Source organism: Pelobates fuscus, chromosome 6, assembly GCF_036172605.1.
Source record: "Pelobates fuscus isolate aPelFus1 chromosome 6, aPelFus1.pri, whole genome shotgun sequence".
NCBI classification, from domain to species: domain Eukaryota; kingdom Metazoa; phylum Chordata; class Amphibia; order Anura; family Pelobatidae; genus Pelobates; species Pelobates fuscus.
The window spans coordinates 66,111,923-66,131,527 of record NC_086322.1 but is presented as its reverse complement, the minus strand read 5'-3'; the positions used below and the strand labels follow the sequence as shown (position 1 = coordinate 66,131,527).

General features: G+C 38.8%; 1 protein-coding gene across 3 annotated transcripts in view; it reads left to right on the top strand.

Annotated features, from left to right (window-relative positions):
• The window catches only part of LDB2 (LIM domain binding 2), a 323,746-nt gene extending 304,505 nt beyond the window's left edge, over nucleotides 1-19,241 (top strand). Inside the window, exons 6-9 of one of the 3 annotated variants that reach the window (XM_063457807.1) lie at nucleotides 8,392-8,515; nucleotides 10,706-10,857; nucleotides 13,402-13,476; nucleotides 18,104-19,240. In XM_063457807.1, coding sequence (XP_063313877.1) covers nucleotides 8,392-8,515; nucleotides 10,706-10,857; nucleotides 13,402-13,476; nucleotides 18,104-18,334 — 582 coding nt within the window. In that variant the 3' untranslated portion in view covers nucleotides 18,335-19,240. Of the gene's footprint in view, nucleotides 1-8,391; nucleotides 8,516-10,705; nucleotides 10,858-13,401; nucleotides 13,477-18,069 lie in introns of all 3 variants that reach the window. The other 2 variants (XM_063457809.1, XM_063457808.1) reach the window with 2 other exon arrangements.
• Nucleotides 19,242-19,605: the final 364 nt, after the last annotated feature.

Genomic DNA, 19,605 nt, shown 5'->3' with positions numbered 1-19,605 from the left:
TGATGCTGCTGTGAGATACATACACATGAAGTACTGACCGATTTGGATAAAGCTTCTGGATGGAGGGGAGTCCCAAGGTTCATTGTGAAGATATTCATGCCTTCCAAATCTGTAGTCGTAGACTGAAAAGAAAATAAAGAGCATGTTTTAGTAGAAGATTTAGATTTTTTCATTAAAATCTTTATAATATTTATTAGTAATTGAATTTATAAATTATTATTTTTTAAATATTATTTCAGTCCTTACCTTATTATTTCCTCCAATCGGTGTTAGGTATTTCTACCATGCTCACCTGTCCAATAAGGTTTATTTTAAACATGTCTTGCTTAATTTAATCGGTTTCCTTAATTCATTACATTGGACTCCATATAGTCCATTAATTGGACAAGGAATTGTTAATACAATTCAGATGGGATTTGTCTGGGTTCCTGATGATATCATAATGTGTCAAAATGACTTGTTTTAGTTGTTTGCTGCCCTAGCAGCTATGTTTGTGACACATTCTATTGACTCATTGATCAGTTCTATGCTCAGGCAATGTTTTGTCCTTTTTCTGCAGTCTCCTCTAATCAAACGATGAACATTATCTCCATATCAGCATATCTCCCAAGTGTCCCCTATTTAGGAGGGACAGTCACTATTTTGAGCCCCAATCCCTCTGTTCCCCTTTTCCTATCTTTTTTTTTTGTCAATCTGTTTTTTTATTCGAGGCATAGTTGTTATAGTACAGATGAGAAAAAGAGTTATTACTTGCATACGATATCATATTAGAACAGATATACATAAGATACTATACTCTGCATTATTCAGCCTCTTTTTTATATATATATATATATATATATATATATTTTTTTTTTTTTTTTTTTTTTTTTAAATAACACAATTTTTTCCTGGTTGTTTAGCCAGAATCGTGAACAAGCAGTAAAATTGCACTGAACATGTGTAGTGTAATGCGTCATGAGAAAAATAATGGAAGTTAATGCGAGATAAGACTGTTAAGTTAATTCAGTAGAGCAAATTGGTTGGCAGTAGTTAATGCAAGGGTATCATTGTCAGGTGATGCAGTACTTACAGGGGAAACAATTAAAATGCGTTAAAACTAGGTTTGTTGTGTGCAATACTGCGAGTGTTGCTGAAATTGTGCCAACGGGCAATATCATGCTAGGCTAACATTTTTTTTTATTTTTTTTTTTGTCAATCTAATTTATTTTTAAAATTTATATTTAAAACATTTTCATGCCATATAGTTCAGAAAACTAAAAGGAGTTAGAGCAAATGTACTAATACAAACAACACAGTAGTTATATATACTCCGGGGTATTCTGTCTCATTTTTTGTTATTTGTAATGTAAACAGGCTAGACAAACATGTTGAAACTCGGGTGAGACAGTGCAGTATGGCACACTTAATATACTGATCAATAAAATAAACTTACATATTTAAACAGGATACTACCACCGCAAGATACTAGTGAATTATTCTGATAGTAGGCTAAGTTAGTGGACAATATGATCAATGCAAGTGGTAAATGAGAACATGCGTATTCACAAGAGGAGCATGAAAAACCACTGGAACCTCCGTTTACAATAAAATTGGGAGAACCAGCAGGGTATTGGTAGCCAAGGGTTAGCGCATAAACATGAAGTAGCTGTGGATGTTGGCTATATCCCCTAGTTTTCGAGCTGCAGCGTTACTAGGAGTGACCAAAGAGTAGAAACTAAGTATAAGACGAAATAAACTAGTGTAACAGGTTCAGGGAAGTACGTTGGTGGTCGGCTGCTGTGCAGGTTAATCAGGGTAGCTGGCTAAGTGTGAGTATTGTATGTGGGTGAACTCACGAGTGGTGACACTAGGACACATAGCAGGGCTGTGGAATCTAAGTGTTGTGTGTTAGTTGCCTTGGCTCAGGCTGGACTTGTTTGGCTGCAGGGTAGACAGAGTGAGACTGTCTATCCATGTTTGCATGAAACGGATGTTCTCTCAGTGTTGGGACAATTAGAGGCATGGTATATACTGCTTGCCCATTGATATGTAGCAGAGATCTGTGAGACTTGTATATTGGTTTAGGGACATGTTGCTTAGAAAAAGCTCGTATTAGGTGCACTGGGCTCCTCTGTCTGGAAGGCATAAAAACAATATGTAAAACGGTTTGCAAAAATTTCTAAAAAAGCATATTACTATGTGTTGCTCATAGTTTCCGCTTAGGTGGTGACCACAGTGTAAGAGTCTGGTGTTGAGCCTCGTGGGATAAACGGGCGATTCTTGACGGATCCCAGTTGCAGGTAGGAGAAGTTGGGTTGTGGAATCTCTCCTGAATGAGGGAGTCTTGTGGTAGGCCCAGAGTCCGCAAAATATCTGCTGCGTCTTGGATGTCTTGGATCTGATAAGAGTCAGTTCCGTGTTGTACGGTAAGCGTTCGGGGGCAGCGATAGCCAATGTTGTGTCGTTGAAGCAGGGAGTTGAGTGGTCAGAGTGACCTGCGGCACACTAGGGTTCTGCTGGAAAGGTCAGCAAAGAAAGTCAGCGCCATGTTCTCTAAATGAAGGGAGTTTTACCCCGTAGGGCTGTGAGGACCGTTGCTTTGTCTTTTCCATTCAGTAAGGTGACTATGGTATCCCTTGTGGCTGTGGCTGGAGCCCTTGTAGGTTTAAGGACCCTGAAGAGGTCTGCAGGGTTGATGGCTTTGGCCTGCCCGGGTGGCAATATGACTGTTAACATGTGCCTTAGTACGTGCGGCAGCTCAGCCTCTGGCACCTCCTCTAACCTTGAGATTGTGTCTCCATCTGGCGTCTATCTGGGCCGCAAAGCAGCGTTCAAGTATCTGGTTCTGCTGTTGTAGGTCATGCATGGCCTTTTGTAGTGTGGCAATGTTCTGCTGGTTAGCATGGGAGGAACCCTCCAGCGTGCTAATGCTGTCAGGCCTTGAAGGTCGCCTCGGAGTGCTGTTAAATCTGTTAGGATGTTCTTTTGCTGATCTACAAATAGAGTTTTCAAAACCGGAGTACTGGCCCGGTGTCTGCTCCTGTCTTGTTTTGTCTTGCCCTCTGCACTGGGACTGGAGCAGGCAGATATTCTTCTTTGGCGTCCCCAGAGAAGTCACCTGAGAAATTCGAGCAGCCGCCGTGGAGAGCCGCCATGTTGTCCCCTCTTGTGCCGCGTGCTTGCCTCCACATGTCGCCGATCGTCAGCCCTGGGGTAGGTTTGTCCAACGCCATTTTTTTCTTTTGCGTCCCATTTGGCTTGGGGAGACCCCACAGTTTTTGGGGGTTAATGGGTATAGTTTAGTCGTTGTTTTCCCTGTTTTATGCCCGGAGCTAGAGACTTGTGCGTCTGCTCGCTTTGGTGGTCAGAGAAACTGCTATGTTTACACTTAGGGTTAATCCAGCCTCTAGAGCCTCTAGTGGCTGTCTCACTGACAGCCGCTAGTGGCGCTTGCGTGCTTCTCACTGTGAAAATCACAGTGAGAAGACGCCAGCGTCCATAGGAAAGCATTGGAAATGCTTTCCTATGAACTGGCTGAATGACGTCGCTAGGAAGGAGGAGAGGAGAAAATCTTACCTTTCCCCCGCCCAGCGCTGGAGAAAGGTAAGATTTTAACCCCTTCCTCTCTCCAGAGCCCGGCGGGAGGGGGACCCTGAGGGTGGGGGCACCCTCAGGGCACTATAGTGCCAGGAAAACGAGTATGTTTTCCTGGCACTATAGTGGTCCTTTAAATGAGGAAAATGAAAAAAAAACAGATAATGGCAGAGCTCAGTCAAAAAAGAATCCCGAGCACAAACACTGTAGTGAAAACTAATATAGAGATGCAGTGTTTCAGAAAAAAAAACATTTTAGGTTAATGCTAGTACGTATACATTGAAAACTCATCATTTTTTGCCCCTACACCAATAACATCAATCAAGACGCGTACATATAATCATCACATCTACAATACATCAATTAAAGCAGCAAAGGTAATAAAAAAACAAGAATGTAACATGCTATAAGTGCAAACAGTAAAAAGAAATGCAACAGTAAAAAAAACACAAATGGAGAAATCACAAAAGTATTACAATGATAAAAAAAAATGTAAATATAAATAAATTATTTAATCAATGTTTAAAAAAAATAAAAACTGTAGAAAAGAGTGCTGGTAAAGAAAATTGCTGTAGATATTCCGTGTTTCCAGATGTACGTAGCTATTTTCTATCTTCAATAATTTTCCAGGCAGACTTTTTCCCCACAGAGCTTGCATTCATCCTTACAGCATTAATTCTTTATCTTACTGCTTTGATGTCTCTTGGAATGTAAGCCAATAATATCAGTAATATTTTTTTTTATGTATGCCACTAAGAATCTCTTTAAATCAAATACTTCCTTTAAGACTTTCCTTGAGCTAGGTATTGCCAAGGAACCTATGTAATATGCACAATATTAATGCTGTATTGGTTTTTATAAAATAAAATGGCATAGACACAGTGTTAGGGCATCATGGGAGGAAAAGAGTTACAGAGTAACAGCAGCCTTGATCTTTGAATGTGGGGGTTCCATTACTCATTGTCTGCTCTCACGGATAACAAGTCCTCTTGCTTATAATCACCTGGTAGAGACACTGGAGGGATGGTGATATATGACTGCCTGTCAAGGAGCTGTGATGGAGCATGAGGCTTTATACTGTACATTAACATTATTAGTGCACTGAGCTCACACTTGGCTGACGGCTCTGAAAGTGCTGGATTGGTGTTGTTTGGCCTGCTACCTGACAGAATAAGAACTGAGGAACCAGATTATTACTAGTAACTCTTTCTCATCAGCATTTGTCAGGCTAATAAATATTGAGAATATATACCTCTTGATATTCAGATATTCCACTTCTATGCTGTATTTTTTCTATCCCAGTAAATGAAGCCAGTTCTTTAGGTCTATAGAAGATCGAATGTTTTATACCACCTTATTATTCCAATGATTGTACAGAAAACATTTTAGAAGACACTTTTAACCGCTTAGTGACCAGACCGTTTTTCAATTTTCTTACCGTTAAGGATCAGGGCTGTTTTCACATTTCTGCGGTGTGTGTGTTTAGCTGTGTATTTTCCTCTTACTCATTTACTGTACCCACACATGTTTTATGCCTTTTTTCTTGCCATTAAATGGTCTTTCTAAAGGTACCATTATTTTCATCATATCATATAATTTACTAGAAAAAAATTATAAAATATGATGAACAAATTTAAAAGAAACACACTTTGTCTAACTTTGAGCCCCAAAATCTGTTACGTATGTACAACCGCCAAAAACACCCATGCTAATTAGTTTCTAAATTTTGTCCTGAGTTTAGAAATACCCAATGTTAACATGTTCTTAGCTTTTTTTTCCTCCAAGTTATAGGGCTATAAGTACAAGTAGGACATTGCTGTTTCAAAATATATATTTTTAAAATGTATCAATAGTGACCTTGTAACACTTATCTGTCATAAATCTCTAAATCACACCTCACATGTACATATTTTTTTTAAAGTAGACAACCCAGTGTATTCAATATGGGGTATGTCCAGTCTTTTTTAGTAGCCACTTAGTCACAAACACTGGCCAAAGCTGACATTTATATTTGTTTGTGTGTTAAAAATGCAAAAAAGAAACAATTATAAATGTTAACTTAGGCCAGTGTTTGTGACTAAGTGGCAACTAAAAAAGACTGAACATACCCCATTTGCAATATCTTGGGTTGTCTTCTTTTGCAAATGGTATGCCATCATGGGGGCAATTCTCATTCCTGGGCTACCATACGCTCTCAAAAGCAACATAACCAATTTGGCAAATTTCAATGTGAAAAAACAGAACATCAAGCCTTATATTGACCTTTCAAAAACGCTATAAAACCTGTACATGGGGGGTACTAGTATACTCGGGAGACTTCGCTGAACACAAATATGAGTTTCAGTAAAACGTAAAACGTATCACAACAATGATATCATCAGTAAAAGAAGTAAGCACCTATATAGGATAAGACTCACACAATGTAGAGCCATCCCAGGCGCTATATGATGCGCATGCGCAGGAGTGTGCCTAAACAGGCTAAAGCGACATCCTGGATGTAGAGCAGCACAGGAATCAGATATGGTAAAACTAACATTTATTGGGCATGGTATTGTTTTACCATATCTGATTCCTGTGCTGCTCTCCATCCAGGATGTCGCCTTAGCCTGTTTAGGCACCCTCCTGCACATCATATAGAGCCTGGGACGGCTCTACATTATGTGAGTCTTATCCTTTATAGGGGCTTACTTCTTTTATATACAATTTGCAGTATGTATTATATTTTTGTTTTTTAGATTGATCCTGTTATTAGAATCTTGCTGACTGGTGTAGTAATTTTTTTTTTCTGTGCCATTTATCTTTCAAGTGTTGTGGAATACCCTTATATTACACATGTTACTATTATTTGTATTTGGTAGCACCTACATATCTTTCTATCTTTATTTTTTATTTATTTTTTACTCAGAATGTGGACTGGTCTTTCAAGTTAAAGTCCTTGCAACTGACACGCACATCTGCATTTGGTTTGTTAAAAGTGCCGCAAGAGAATTCTCATTTGTTTTCTTTTTAGAGAAACATTACCATAGTTTAAAGGGAATATTGTGCAACGTGCTCCGCAGAATATTAAATTAAGTCCACCTACTGCTTTATGCTTCTTCATTTAAGAATCATTACTAAAATAATGTATTGTTCAGGTTGTGGGTTTTGTGTTTCTTAACTACAGATAACCAAAGCACTGTCTGTTTATAGAAAGTTTTCAGTGTTATTCAATGGCAGTATTATTTACTAAAGTAAGAATTCAAATTGAATTTCAAATTTAAAGGGGGAGGACGTTTTTGGTGTACTATGTCCTATAGGGCACTATTAAGGACCCCCCTCCCCTCCCCACACACACACACACACACACACCAGCTACCTGGAATCCAGTGCAGGCAAAGCTCTCAGCGTTGACTTTCACGCATCTTTGTGATGTCACAGGGGTCTCACACGGTCCAATCACAGGCTTCTCATAGAGAACTGCAAGGGAGCTGAATACACCCACTGACAGCGTGCTGGGCGCACTAACAATGGACATATTTTATGCACAAAATTGACATTAGGTAGCTTGGAATAGAGTTCTGGCTTTTTAAGTCACATGTGCCAGGGGTACAAATAGCACCCTGCACTCAATTGACACAATTTTATTATGAGCAGCTAAAACACTGAACCTACTGACTCCTACCACCATGACCACTTCAAATCACTGACCCTTTAAGGCTAGAATGGTCAACCTGAAAGCATAACTAACATAACATTTTATTTCCATATTTTAACATTAAATTTAAAATTCTCGTTGAATTCACTTTGAAATGTCACACTAGTGAAATGTTGGGAATTCAAAGTGTTACATTTTAGTCCAATATAGTTTAATACAAAAAGTCCAAGTAAGCTGTGTTTCCAAATTGGCTATATTGGCCAAAAAATATACTATTATATTCCAACCCGAAGTACCCCAAGTGGGCACACAAACATATTGCAACATTACTCTAACCTGGAAGTAATGCTGACAGTCTGGTGATTGTAGCATGCTAGATCTTGTGTGACGTGAGCAAGGACTGCAAAGCACATTGGACATTTCTGAATCTCTTATGGAGCACATGGACAATTAGCAATGAAATGTTAATGATGCATTTAATTACTTTGTCTGTGAAATAGCAAAATACACATTCTGGTAGACAAAAGTCACAACAAGGAAAAGAACATTACGTGCAACCTATGTAAATGGGAAGGGAATCATCCTAGCTAGAAATACGGAAATTTTGGAAAAATGAGTATCTGATATATGTGATGTCCAGGTGCTAGGCCAGGGGTTGGCAACCTTCAGAACTCCAGATGTTGTCGAATACGTCTCCCATAATGCACTTATAGCCGTGTTGGCAAAGGATCAGGGGAGATGTAGTCCACAACATCTGGAGGGTCAAAGGTTGCCTACCCTTGTGCTAGGCTGTTTAGGGCATGCTTATAATAATGTCTTGATGGGATAACGAGGGGCACTAATGGCAGAGATAATGACAAAATATGTATGTATTTGAGTGGATATGGCTCATGATAAAAAAGAACACAATGTAGTACTGACACAATCCTGGACAGAGTAGTGAACAGGACTGTGTGTATAATATTCTAGTTAGGAGCTTTTCATATTTAAAATACAAGAAAAGAATCAGAAAAGATCAGTTGTGAAAAATAACTCATACGACAAAAGAAAACCGTTTTTGTGTCTGAACTGTATCAATTAAAATGTATCAGATGCTCAACAATTTTCTAGGATTCATTCTGAGTTCATGTACCCTGACACAGGAAAATGTGTTGATATTTTACGCAATTTTTTTCTTTTAGTTGTGTGTTATTTTGGAGCCAATGCAAGAATTAATGTCCAGACATAAAACATACAATCTAAGCCCTCGGGACTGCCTGAAGACATGCCTATTTCAAAAATGGCAGAGGATGGTTGCTCCACCAGGTATGTCTTTGTCTATGTCTAGTTATTCAGTTCCAGACAAGTGTTACCCATAGTTAATTTTGTTTCAAACTAAATTTAAATACTACATATTACATACATGCTTGTGAACTCCATAAATGTGTCCTGTAGAGTTAGGTAACCATGTCTCAATATGTGCAATTGTTTATGGCACAAGAAAAACCTAAAAGCTATACCAGCATCCTACCCAAACATTACATTGTTCTCATAAATGTCCAAATACAGAACCTGTTCCTGTCTCTGTTTTATATGATGATGCAATCATCGGGGCAAGGATGGTCTGCAATACTGACCTATAAATATTATTTCCTTAATATATTTGCTATATTGAGCAGAACTTTCTTATAACTGGTTTAGACATCGAAGTATCCCTTTTACACCCAGAAAACGAGTCAAACCTCTGATGGCCAATGAATACCCTGAAAGGTAGAATGGCAAGTTTTAGCATGGGGAAGGTCAGCGTAAAATACAGACACAGGACTACCACAAACATAGTTAAAGCAGCACTGTCGTGGATGAATCCTGCTTTTTTTTGTTTTTTAACCCCCCCCCCGACTCCCCTACATCTAATTGTCCCCCTAGTCACCCCAAAATGCCCCTAAGCATTTTTTTACCTACACAAATTACCTAATCACCAAATTACACGTCATCTCCCCACACTGCCCACACTAGATAGCGCTGTGAAATTTCACGGACCTATTGTCCTCCCATCCCCCCGGCCCCCATTCCTACCTACCCACTTCACCCTAAAAATAGTGTGTGGGGGGGGGGGGGCAATAAAACTAAATACCTGCTAAATAAAACAAACTTACCATTTATTGTATTCTTTTTTTAAAAAAACAAACCTTCTTTTTTCAGACCCAAAAAGGGCAAATAAAAATCCATAATACCCGTCGAACTTTGAAAATAAAATAAAAAACCCATGATGAAATCCAACCAATCAGAATGCTCTGTGTCATTTTACACAGCGTGGGAAGTTCTTTGGAATTTTTCCAGGCTGTGTAATTTGACTCATAACTCTCTGATTGGTTTATTTATTTATTTATTTTTCGCTCATGCGTGGGGTCCGGGGGGGAAGGACAATAGGTTCCCCCCCCCCCCGGCATTTTATTTAGGGCCCCCACCCGCCGCTCATGGGTGGGACACTAGGTCCCCCCTTCAGTTTAATAGCCCCAACTCGCGCGGCATGGGTGGGGGCTCGGGCGGGGAGACACTATGGCTTTTTTTTGTTTTGTTTTTTTACAAACAGGTTTCAAGCTGCTCTCTATTTACTAGACATGCTATATTGCGAGTAGGTGCAGAATTTACTAATACTAAGTAATCTTTACTTAGTATTGGTAAATTTGGCTGAAAGACCAATTTAGATCTTTCAGCCTTTTGGTAGATAGCTCCCTGATACCGTGGGAATTAGGGAGTTATCTACTAAGCGGCTGCAAGATGCAGCTGCGGCACGAATAGGATCGGACTTTCATTCATACAAATGAAATTCCGATCCGAACAAAGTCCCGAATTGCGTCCTAACATGAATGGAGAAACTAATTCTGTTAGGATGCAATTCGGTAGTTTCACCGGCGTTCTGTCTAAGTGACAGGACGTTCGGCAATACTGACAGGAAGCATCGCAAGATCACGGAGGAAAGGTAAGAATTGTGGGAAAATTTATCTGACCACAGGAAACAGAGCACACTTTGCTCCTCCGCTGGTCAGAGATGGTCAAGCGTAGGAAACCTCCATAAGACAAAATAGTCCCTACTTTGTCTTATGTTTTAAAGAAAACTAGAGCAGATAGGAAGAAATGAAGAACAGATCCTGAGAGAGGGAGAGAAGAGGAATCGATTGGGGAAAGGTAAGTTTGTCATGACAGTGCCGCTTTAATAGGTTGTAGTCTAATAGAACACCTTCAAACATTTCTATAGCCAAAAATGTGGATGTGTGGGAATTCCCTACAAAGTTTTCCTTGTACAAGTTATTTGTAGCCATTACTAGCAGGAGACTAGTCATCATGTTGAAAAGATCCATGTTTTGATTGGTGGAACTCATGCTGTCTCTCTTAAAGCCAGTCTACAGAAAGACCCTAAAGATTATCACCTACGTGACTGGTTTGTTTCTCCAGCTTTTTTTCATGTTGAAAGGCTCCTAAAAATATTACTTTATCTTCTCTTTCTTACCACAGCAGAACCCACAAGACAGACGACCACAAAAAGAAGGAAAAGGAAAAATTCAACAAGCAGCACCTCAAACAGCAACGCTGGGAACAATGCAAACAGCGCGTACAGCAAGAAAAAAGTACCAGCAGCGAGTCTCAATCTGTCCAGTCAAGTTCCTGTACGTCCCACAATTTAGCTTTTTTCACTTCAAGGGGAATAAATAATCTTCATAGTGGCGGTCTTTCTATTTCATTAAATATAAGATGAATTTGTCTGAGTATAATGAACAGTTGCTCAAATTACATTTGTTTTAAGCTGCAGTACCAACCTCAGATTTGGCTAAAAGTTCAAAGTATTTGATAAATCTAGCAGTAACAAGAGCCAAGTTGGACAATTATACTATTGTGATTTATTATCCAAATGCTATATTTTGCTTTACATATGAAGCCCTGGGGTATTCTATTAGAAGGGATGCAAGATTGAAGAAATACATGCCAAAATGGCCTGGCATGGTTCTTTTTTGGAACCAAGAATTCCATGTGATGCACTTCGGTCAAGGGTCATAAATGCCTACATCTTTTTATCTCTTATTAATCGTACAATTCCTATAAATCTTGGGCAGCCTCTTGCTTCTTATGGACACACAGACTAGGACCTTGTTTAAAAAGGGACACAACAGGCATCCAGACCACTTTTGCCCATTGGATTGGTCAGGGTGGCAACTCCCATTACCCATAACCCTGCAAGGTAATTATTGCAGTTTTTATAAACTGCAATAATTACCTTGCAGGGTTAAGTCCTCCTCTAGTGGCTGTCTATCAGGCTGTCTATCAGACAGCCACTAGAGGGACTTCCGGGTTCTTAAATTACTTTTTGGTTGCTTAAACATTGCTGGACGTCCTCACGCTATGCCTGAGGACCTCCAGCGTCTCCGGAATCCCCATAGGAAAGCATTGAATAGGGAGTTATCTACTAATAATGAAATAATGCTTCCCTATGGGGAGGTCTAATGCGTGCGTGCGGCTATTGCCGTGCATGTGCATTAGGTCTCCCCTGCTGGCGGACTTCAGCAGGGAAAGAGCGTGAGCGGAGCCTGACCCAGCACCGAGGGACATTGACGCTGGATTGAGGTAAGTGTCTGAAGTAGTTTTAACCCCTTCAGCAACATGGGATAAGGGGCAGGAGGGAAGGGGGCACTGTAGGATTCTCTAGTGCCAGGAACATGCCAGGGTTTGTTTTCCTGGCACTGGAGAGTCCCTTTTACTATAGATCATGTGAGTTGAAGATGGGCAACAGCTATTGATTGACTATTCTGTGTTTAGATAATGAACAATACATACACATAAGTGGGTGGTGGTGTTCACAGAGGGGTAACGTATGAGAGGGGGACGATAGACGTATTTGAAGAGTGTGGCGAGGGGGGTGAGTGGTGTTGATGCACAGGAGAAGGGGGGGGCAGGGCAATTTTCACACCGGGGCCCCGTGGTTTCTAGTTACGCCTCTGGTCCCATTGATGCCGTTGACTTTCAGTTTGCTACAATCCAAAGTTTAGTGAACAAACCTGGGAAAGTTTTAACGTGAAATTTCTCTATTTTACTTTTGTGTGTACATGCATGTGTGTGTGTTTAATACCAGGAAATTGTCACTTCACACCCTAGTAATCTATGTACAACATGTGTATATTTATAGCACAAAAAGCTTCTTCATGTAGTGAGTTCTAATTGTTATTCGCTAAATTCAAAATGTTTATCAAAGTCTTGTGATTTGTATGGAACTGAAAAATGTAGGGCAAAGAGATATTGATCTGGAACAACAGACTTGGTGATTTGGTTTTTTTTTTTTTTTGTTTTTTTTTTCAATTCCGCTTTTTTGGAATAAAGTTTGCAATTCCCATAAATCCATAGTTTAGTGAATAGCCCTTTGTGAAAAAAATCTTAATTTGATCTGAAATTACAAATTCAGATACTCACTAAAGGTAATCTGGGATCAAACTTTGAGAGCAATAACGCATGAGGAATTACAATTCAGAGCAATGTCTGATACAAATTAAGTCCTGAAAAAACAAGATCCATATCCTACACAAAGTTATAAAACACAGCATTGGGCTAAAATATCCATCAAACTTAGCCATTTGGAGGAATTATTCGGACATTCCTGCATGACTGCTTAGTTCTAACAAAGTATCTGGCTGATAGGAAAGACTATTTATTAAACTTTACTTACAACACCACCCATGTTCAGCAAGAGCATGCAATTGAGTACAAAACCTGCCTAGTTTTTTTACTCTGTGCCATACCCACATTAATCCATGCTCAACTCCAACTTATTTATGACCCACTCAAATGTATTGTGCAAATCCATTTCCTTAATAGTACCACTAGAGGGCACACACACCATAATTGTAGAATTGCACCTCTTATCGCTTCAATTTTTGCAAATGCAAAACTGTCAGGATAAGAAAACCTGTATTGATTTTACTATAAACTTATTTTTTTTGGAGGGTGATAATAATGGTGTTAAATATAACTGCTCATGGTTAATTCAGGTATAAATATTAATAATTGTATAAAATGTCTTAATTCAATGACATCTTTAAATTAAGAAATTTTCCTTGTACATCAATGAATGCTATAACTTTATAAAGAGAATTAACTGTATTTATAACATATTTTTTTTTCTTTCCATATATTTTTTTCTTAACAAATCCTACTTGTATTTGCAGTTCATCACTACAAAAAAATTCATAGGAGATAAGACACGAGTGAGGAGGAATTATCGTGGAATACGAAACGGTTTGGTAAGTAATGGGCCCAGGCAGAATCAAGGGCCTGTTATACCAAACCAGTCACTATTCCATGATAATTCCCTGAAATCAGGGCCCATACTGCTGATACAATATCACATATTACATGTGTTTTAATATTATTTTAAGAATAGTAATACAGCAGTCAAATTATCATGGAATACAGACTGGGTTTTTATATAAATGTTAATTAGTAAAATGTATATATGTAATAATTGTAATGTATTAAACACTTGCTCACCTATTTTGCTACAGCAATATAGAAATGTCACTGTATCAATTAATTTGCAGGAGAGAATGACAAATATTTGTTTGACCTTAACTCGTTAATTCAGATGGCCATTCTCAGATGAGATGCTTCTGCTCTGAATCTTCGAAGTACCAGTAGTATCTGTGCCTGCGGCAACTGGTACATATTCTGTACCAATTCCTTAAAAGGGCATTTCTAACCATGCCAACAAACTGACAGACTGGTTCGCTAGAGTGAGTTGATAGGAATCTAAAGGGAATTTTCAGATTCTAGTTTGAAAAAAAGCTGAAGTGGAAAAGAAATCATCTGTATTTTCAGTTTTGGCTTTTATTATAAAGATCCGGGTAGCATGCCAAAATCTCAGTGTTCCTGTCACTGACCTTCTGGATTCTTGACTTGTTCTTTTTTTCTTTTTTTCTTAATAGTTTTTTCCTGATCTGTGCTCATTTGTCACTTGTCTTGTTTCCAGTGGGTAGCTATTTATTTCACGAGTACTCTTGACTGACTGACCTAAATTAGATCTAGTTCCTAAGCAATCACTCTCGGCAAGTATGATAGGCAGACTTTAATATCACTAATGGATGAGGATTCTCTAAGGGATCTTAAAGGATGCTCTGAACTGATGGTAGTACTTGTAGAATATTCATACATAATTCTAGATGTTCTAGAATTCTAGATTGTTTCATAATTCTAGAGGTGAATAGACCCAATCAAGATCTGGCAAATAATCGAAACAAAAGCACCCCTAGGATAGCTGCATTAGACAAACCCGTTCCTTTTGAAATGATTATTTTTCTAAATGGAAACACTAAAATTCTTCTGTCATATTCTCTGGATTTTATATATGTTGCCCCTACTAGTTGATTGATATTTTTTAATAACTGTAACGATATAATGTGTATGTAGGGAGTACCCAGCCAGGACGATGGTAAAGGCACAGTGTAATATTTGGCTGGATAATTGGATAGCCATATGTGAGGGCAGAGTGCGTATATTATTATGACATGTGGGACAATAGGAATGATAACATTATACATGGCTAGGATGTAATATCAGAGGATACACAGTACAGTGATATGGATTGTACATAGGGGAAATGTGTCACATCATAGGAAGAACAATGAGACTGAAACATAAATAATCACTCTGATGTCAAGTGAAATAAATAGGAAGAACATTATTGATGAAAAGACGTTAGATATGTAGGACTAACAGACATACAGTTTCTTCATAGACATGCACCCAGGCACCCCTAATAAGTAGCCAAATTGTCACACTGGTCATCTAACATGGTTATGCACTAAAGTGAGAATTCCAAGAATTCTAACTCATACAGGGTGTAAGAGTCACAACCTGGGGAGGTGTGGCAAGGGTTATCTGAAACAAGAGACGTAAGCTGGGAGACACTAGAGCTGCAACATGATGCTAGATATGTTTTGATAGTATCCCTTTAATCCTGCAATGTAAATAAACATAGTAGTTTCTCAAAAACTACAATGTTTTACATTGCAGGGTTAAGAGGACAGAGACACTGCTCCAAGACCACTATATTGAGATGAAGTGTTCCTTTAATGCCAAAATTGCCAAACTAAAAACACTCTCCAGTTCGGTTCCTTTGGCCCTAAATGTGAATTCACTTTGTGAGTAAACCTGTAAGTCTTTCTGGACACTGTCACTTGAGTTTGGATTAACGTTTAATGTTTTTGAAAAAAGAACTATAACTACCATGGAATACACCTTGTGCAGAAAATTTTAATTTGTACCTCATTTTTTAAATTAGCAATTTTAGTTGGTAATGTTCTCTGGGTGGATAGCAATAATCTATGCGGAGCACTTCACAAACAATGTGATACTTATCTTATCTACAATTGTCTTCTCATTAGAATTTTACTTTATATTTACTACTGAAACAGCAGGAGGCTTGGAGTTAATAACCCACGTGAATTTACTGTACATGTGAAAAAGAATATACTAAAATGCAAAGTGTATTTATTTTTGTTTTGCAGAATCAGGGCTAGAACTGCACAAATGTGATTAGAATAAAATAAATGTTTTTTGCAACAGATGGTAGACGGGTCCCCATTACGAGCTCAATGGTATAAGTTTAGCCACATTCCACGTGAAATAGCAGATGGTAAAGAAGGTGCCTATTTTCAATCAGACGTGTTTTTATTTGCTAATTACTTAATTAGTTATGGAAATTAAAAAATCTGCTGGAAAATCGTGGCTCTGATTAATTTTAATTAATTACTAAATTGAATAACAGTAGGTTGGGCTTGATGTTGGCTAATGAGGGGTGAGTGTCTGACAGGGAGAATATTAGCAAAGATAAAGTGGAATTAATTAAATCTGAGAGACGTTAAACTCAGTTATTATATATTTTAATATAGTCCTTTATTTTTAAGTAGATCATGTTTTCAAATTGCAGTGGGTGATGTCTGGCCATGTATTTAAAGTTATAATGGATGGAGTGACTGGCAATTAGCAGTGTGGGGCCATGTGCCAAGCTGCTCAAGATTTGTATAAGAAGTAGTCCTGATGGTGCTAATGTTTGCATTCATTCACTCCTTTTCCCAAGACTGAGATACCAGGACAGGAGCAGGGGAGACAGAGATACAGTGTTGGTCTCTCTCCTAGCTCTGCTATTTAAATATAATTAAAGAGAGAAAGCCCAAAATGAATGCCAGCATCTCCATCTCTGTTAATAGCATACACCAGGCAACCTTTGGCACTCCAGATGTTGTGGACTACATTTACCATAATGCTCTTACAGACATGAGGATGGCAAAACATCAAGGGAGATGTAGTCCACAACATCTAGAGTGCAGAAGGTTTCCAACCTCCTATGTGTGATTAAAGTTCAATTAGCAGAACTTAAAGGGACACTCCAGGCACCCAGACCACTTCTGCCCATTAGAGTGGTCTGGGTGCAAACTCCCACTAATCTTAACCCTGCAAGTGTAATTATTGCAGTTTTTGATAAACTGCAATAATTACCTTGCAGGGTTAACTCCACCTCTAGTGGCTGTCTACTAGACAGCCACTAGAGGTCACTTCCTGCTCTATAGCACAGGGAACCTGTGCTAGAGTGTCGTTGGACGTCCTCACGCTGTGTGAGGACCTCCAGCGTCTCTCAAATCCCCATAGGAAAGCATTGAAATTAGTTTTCAATGCTTTCCTATGGGGAGACCTAATGCGATCAGTCTCGCCCACCGGCCGACGCAATGGAAAGGAGGAGCGTCGCGGAAGAGGAGACGGCGGCGAGAGACATCGCCGCTGCCTCAGGTAAGTGACTGAAGGGGTTTTCACCCCTTCAGTAACTGGGGATTGGTGGGTGGGAGGGAGAGGGACCCTCCAGTGCCAGGAAAACAGATCGTTTTCCTGGCACTGGAGATTCCCTTTAAGTTAACACACTATGCTGTAAAATAGAACTTTTTTTTCCCCAGCGGAGGTTGTGTGTGTGTCACAGACAGGGGTGTTGTAGCTAGGGCTGCATGAACACAGTGATTTAAAGAACAACTGTCCCCTCAGAAATATATCATCTTTGCATCAAGTATTGAAAGGAAATAGTTTATTTTTTAAATGTAGTAAAATGAGAGAAACTCATCCCTGCCTTTAGTACATAACAGATTCATTCAGCAATATACATGCACCTTTGGTCAGACAGTGTTTGGAAATTGAAGGTCTCGTGGTCTTCCTTGCTTCCCTTCTTGTACAGACACAGGGAAGACCATAGAGTCTTTAAACTCTCTCTGACCCAAGGTGGACATATATGGCTGAAGTACACTAAAGGTAGGGATGAGGCTTTCTCATTTTGCTACTTGATAAAAGGATTAAGTAAAAAAAAATTTGAGGTAACAGTTATCCTATATCTCCTAAATGACATAGTATTGAGCAGTGAGGCTGCAGGTGCGTGAATAAGCTAAAGCTATTTTGGTGCCTAGAGTATGCCTTTAATTCTAAGTGCCATGTAGAAGATACATAACACCATTAAAATCCATTTATTGTTTTTATGTTTCCATAGAACATGTTTCACTGGACTTCCAGAATAGAGCCAAGAAACATGAGAAGTTAAAGGACAATGGGGAATGGATATTCTTATTCTGTAAACATGGTTTATTTTAATGAATGAACAAGGTTTATTTTAATGAATATTCACACGTATTTTTAGCATAGAGCATAGCATTCCCATTTTCTTTCACTGAGCCTACCATTGTTCTTTTAGATATTCCACACACTCAATGCCACATATGAAGCACGTTGTGTTAGAAATAAGCATTGTATTAGTTAGTATAATACCACGCCAGTCATCGATAGTTTTTTTGTCTTTCCTCAAGGTGCCCACATAATAATGGTCTGTGCTGTTCACAGGATGTTATGGTGGTAGGAGAACCAACTTTGATGGGAGGAGAATTTGGAGATGAAGATGAAAGGCTTATCACTAGACTAGAAAATACACAATATGATGCAGCGAATGGTATGGATGATGAAGAAGATTTCAACAATTCACCTGCTTTGGGAAACAATAGCCCATGGAACAACAAACCAGCACCTAATCCAGAGACCAAACCTGACAACCCAACGCAACAAGCATCCCAATAGGTTGAGTCACCACCCAAGAATTCACTGTTGTGTAGGATGAGTTACAATTACAATTCATTGCATTATATTGTACAGTATAATTATACTCTAGGGTATGATTACTGTAACCAAGAACGTTTTGCACATGTACCTATTTCTTAACAACTTTTAATTATTTTGATAGGTGTGCAATGACTGGAAGTCTCCTCATTGGTTTCAGTAGGTTTCTTTGTTGCTTGTGATACATTAGCCAATGGTCCTCAAACAAGTCTTCAACGGCCACAGGTCAACATATATCCGAACCTTTGTTAAAAATGTATAATTGGTTTAAAAAGCACTACCACTTTGGAAAACCTGCTATATAGAATATGTTTAGATATAGTAAAATTAACATTATAGTGTTAGGAGACAAAGCTCGATTCCTAATACTATAGTGTCCCTCTGCCCCCTCACCTCACCTTGTTGTACGCAAAGTGTTAACTAACCCTTTAAATACTAACCTTAATCCAGCGCCACAGTCCCTCGATGCTGTCTCCATCTTCTCCTCCGATGTCATTGCGAGAGGGAGTCTAATGCGCATGGGCGGTGAGATAGGCCTTCCCCATAGGAAAGCATTGAATCAATGCTTTCCTACGCGGATTTAGAAGATGCTGGACATCCTCATGCAAACGTTTCAAACATAAACCCCATGAAACTCCATGAAAAAGCAGAAAGCAAATAAAAACACTGCAATGTTTTCAGCTGCAGGATTAAAGGGGACAGGGACACTGCACCCAGACCACTTTAATCAGCTTAAGTGGTCTGGGTGAATTTAGTGTCCTTTTAAAAACAAAATGATTCCTCTTCATAAACCTGTTCTCTTCATACAACATTTATTAAGTCAATAGTGAAAACAAAACAATTAACAGTACTAGCCAGTTTGTTGCAATATTGCCTCATTAATCAGATATTTATGACATTCTGTCCACCTACCTAGATCCTCCATGATTAGTGTCAGGTAGATTGTACTAATTTACTTGCTGTCTGCAGCCTTCTCTCGTCTAGTGATGAAAAGTGGGGAGTAAATTAACATACTGAATTTTGACTTCTGCATTATTAGACAATCTGTTACATTAAACAATTGTACAGAACATCTCACGAATGTAGCAACATTTGAAAACATAGAAAAAAAAGTATCCAAAAGCTTTCAATTAAGTGCTCCGCTATGTTCTGTTGTAGTGATATAATGCAAGTTTTTTATTTTACTTTTTTTAATATATCATCTCAAGCAGAGGTGCCCAAGAGGTAGATCC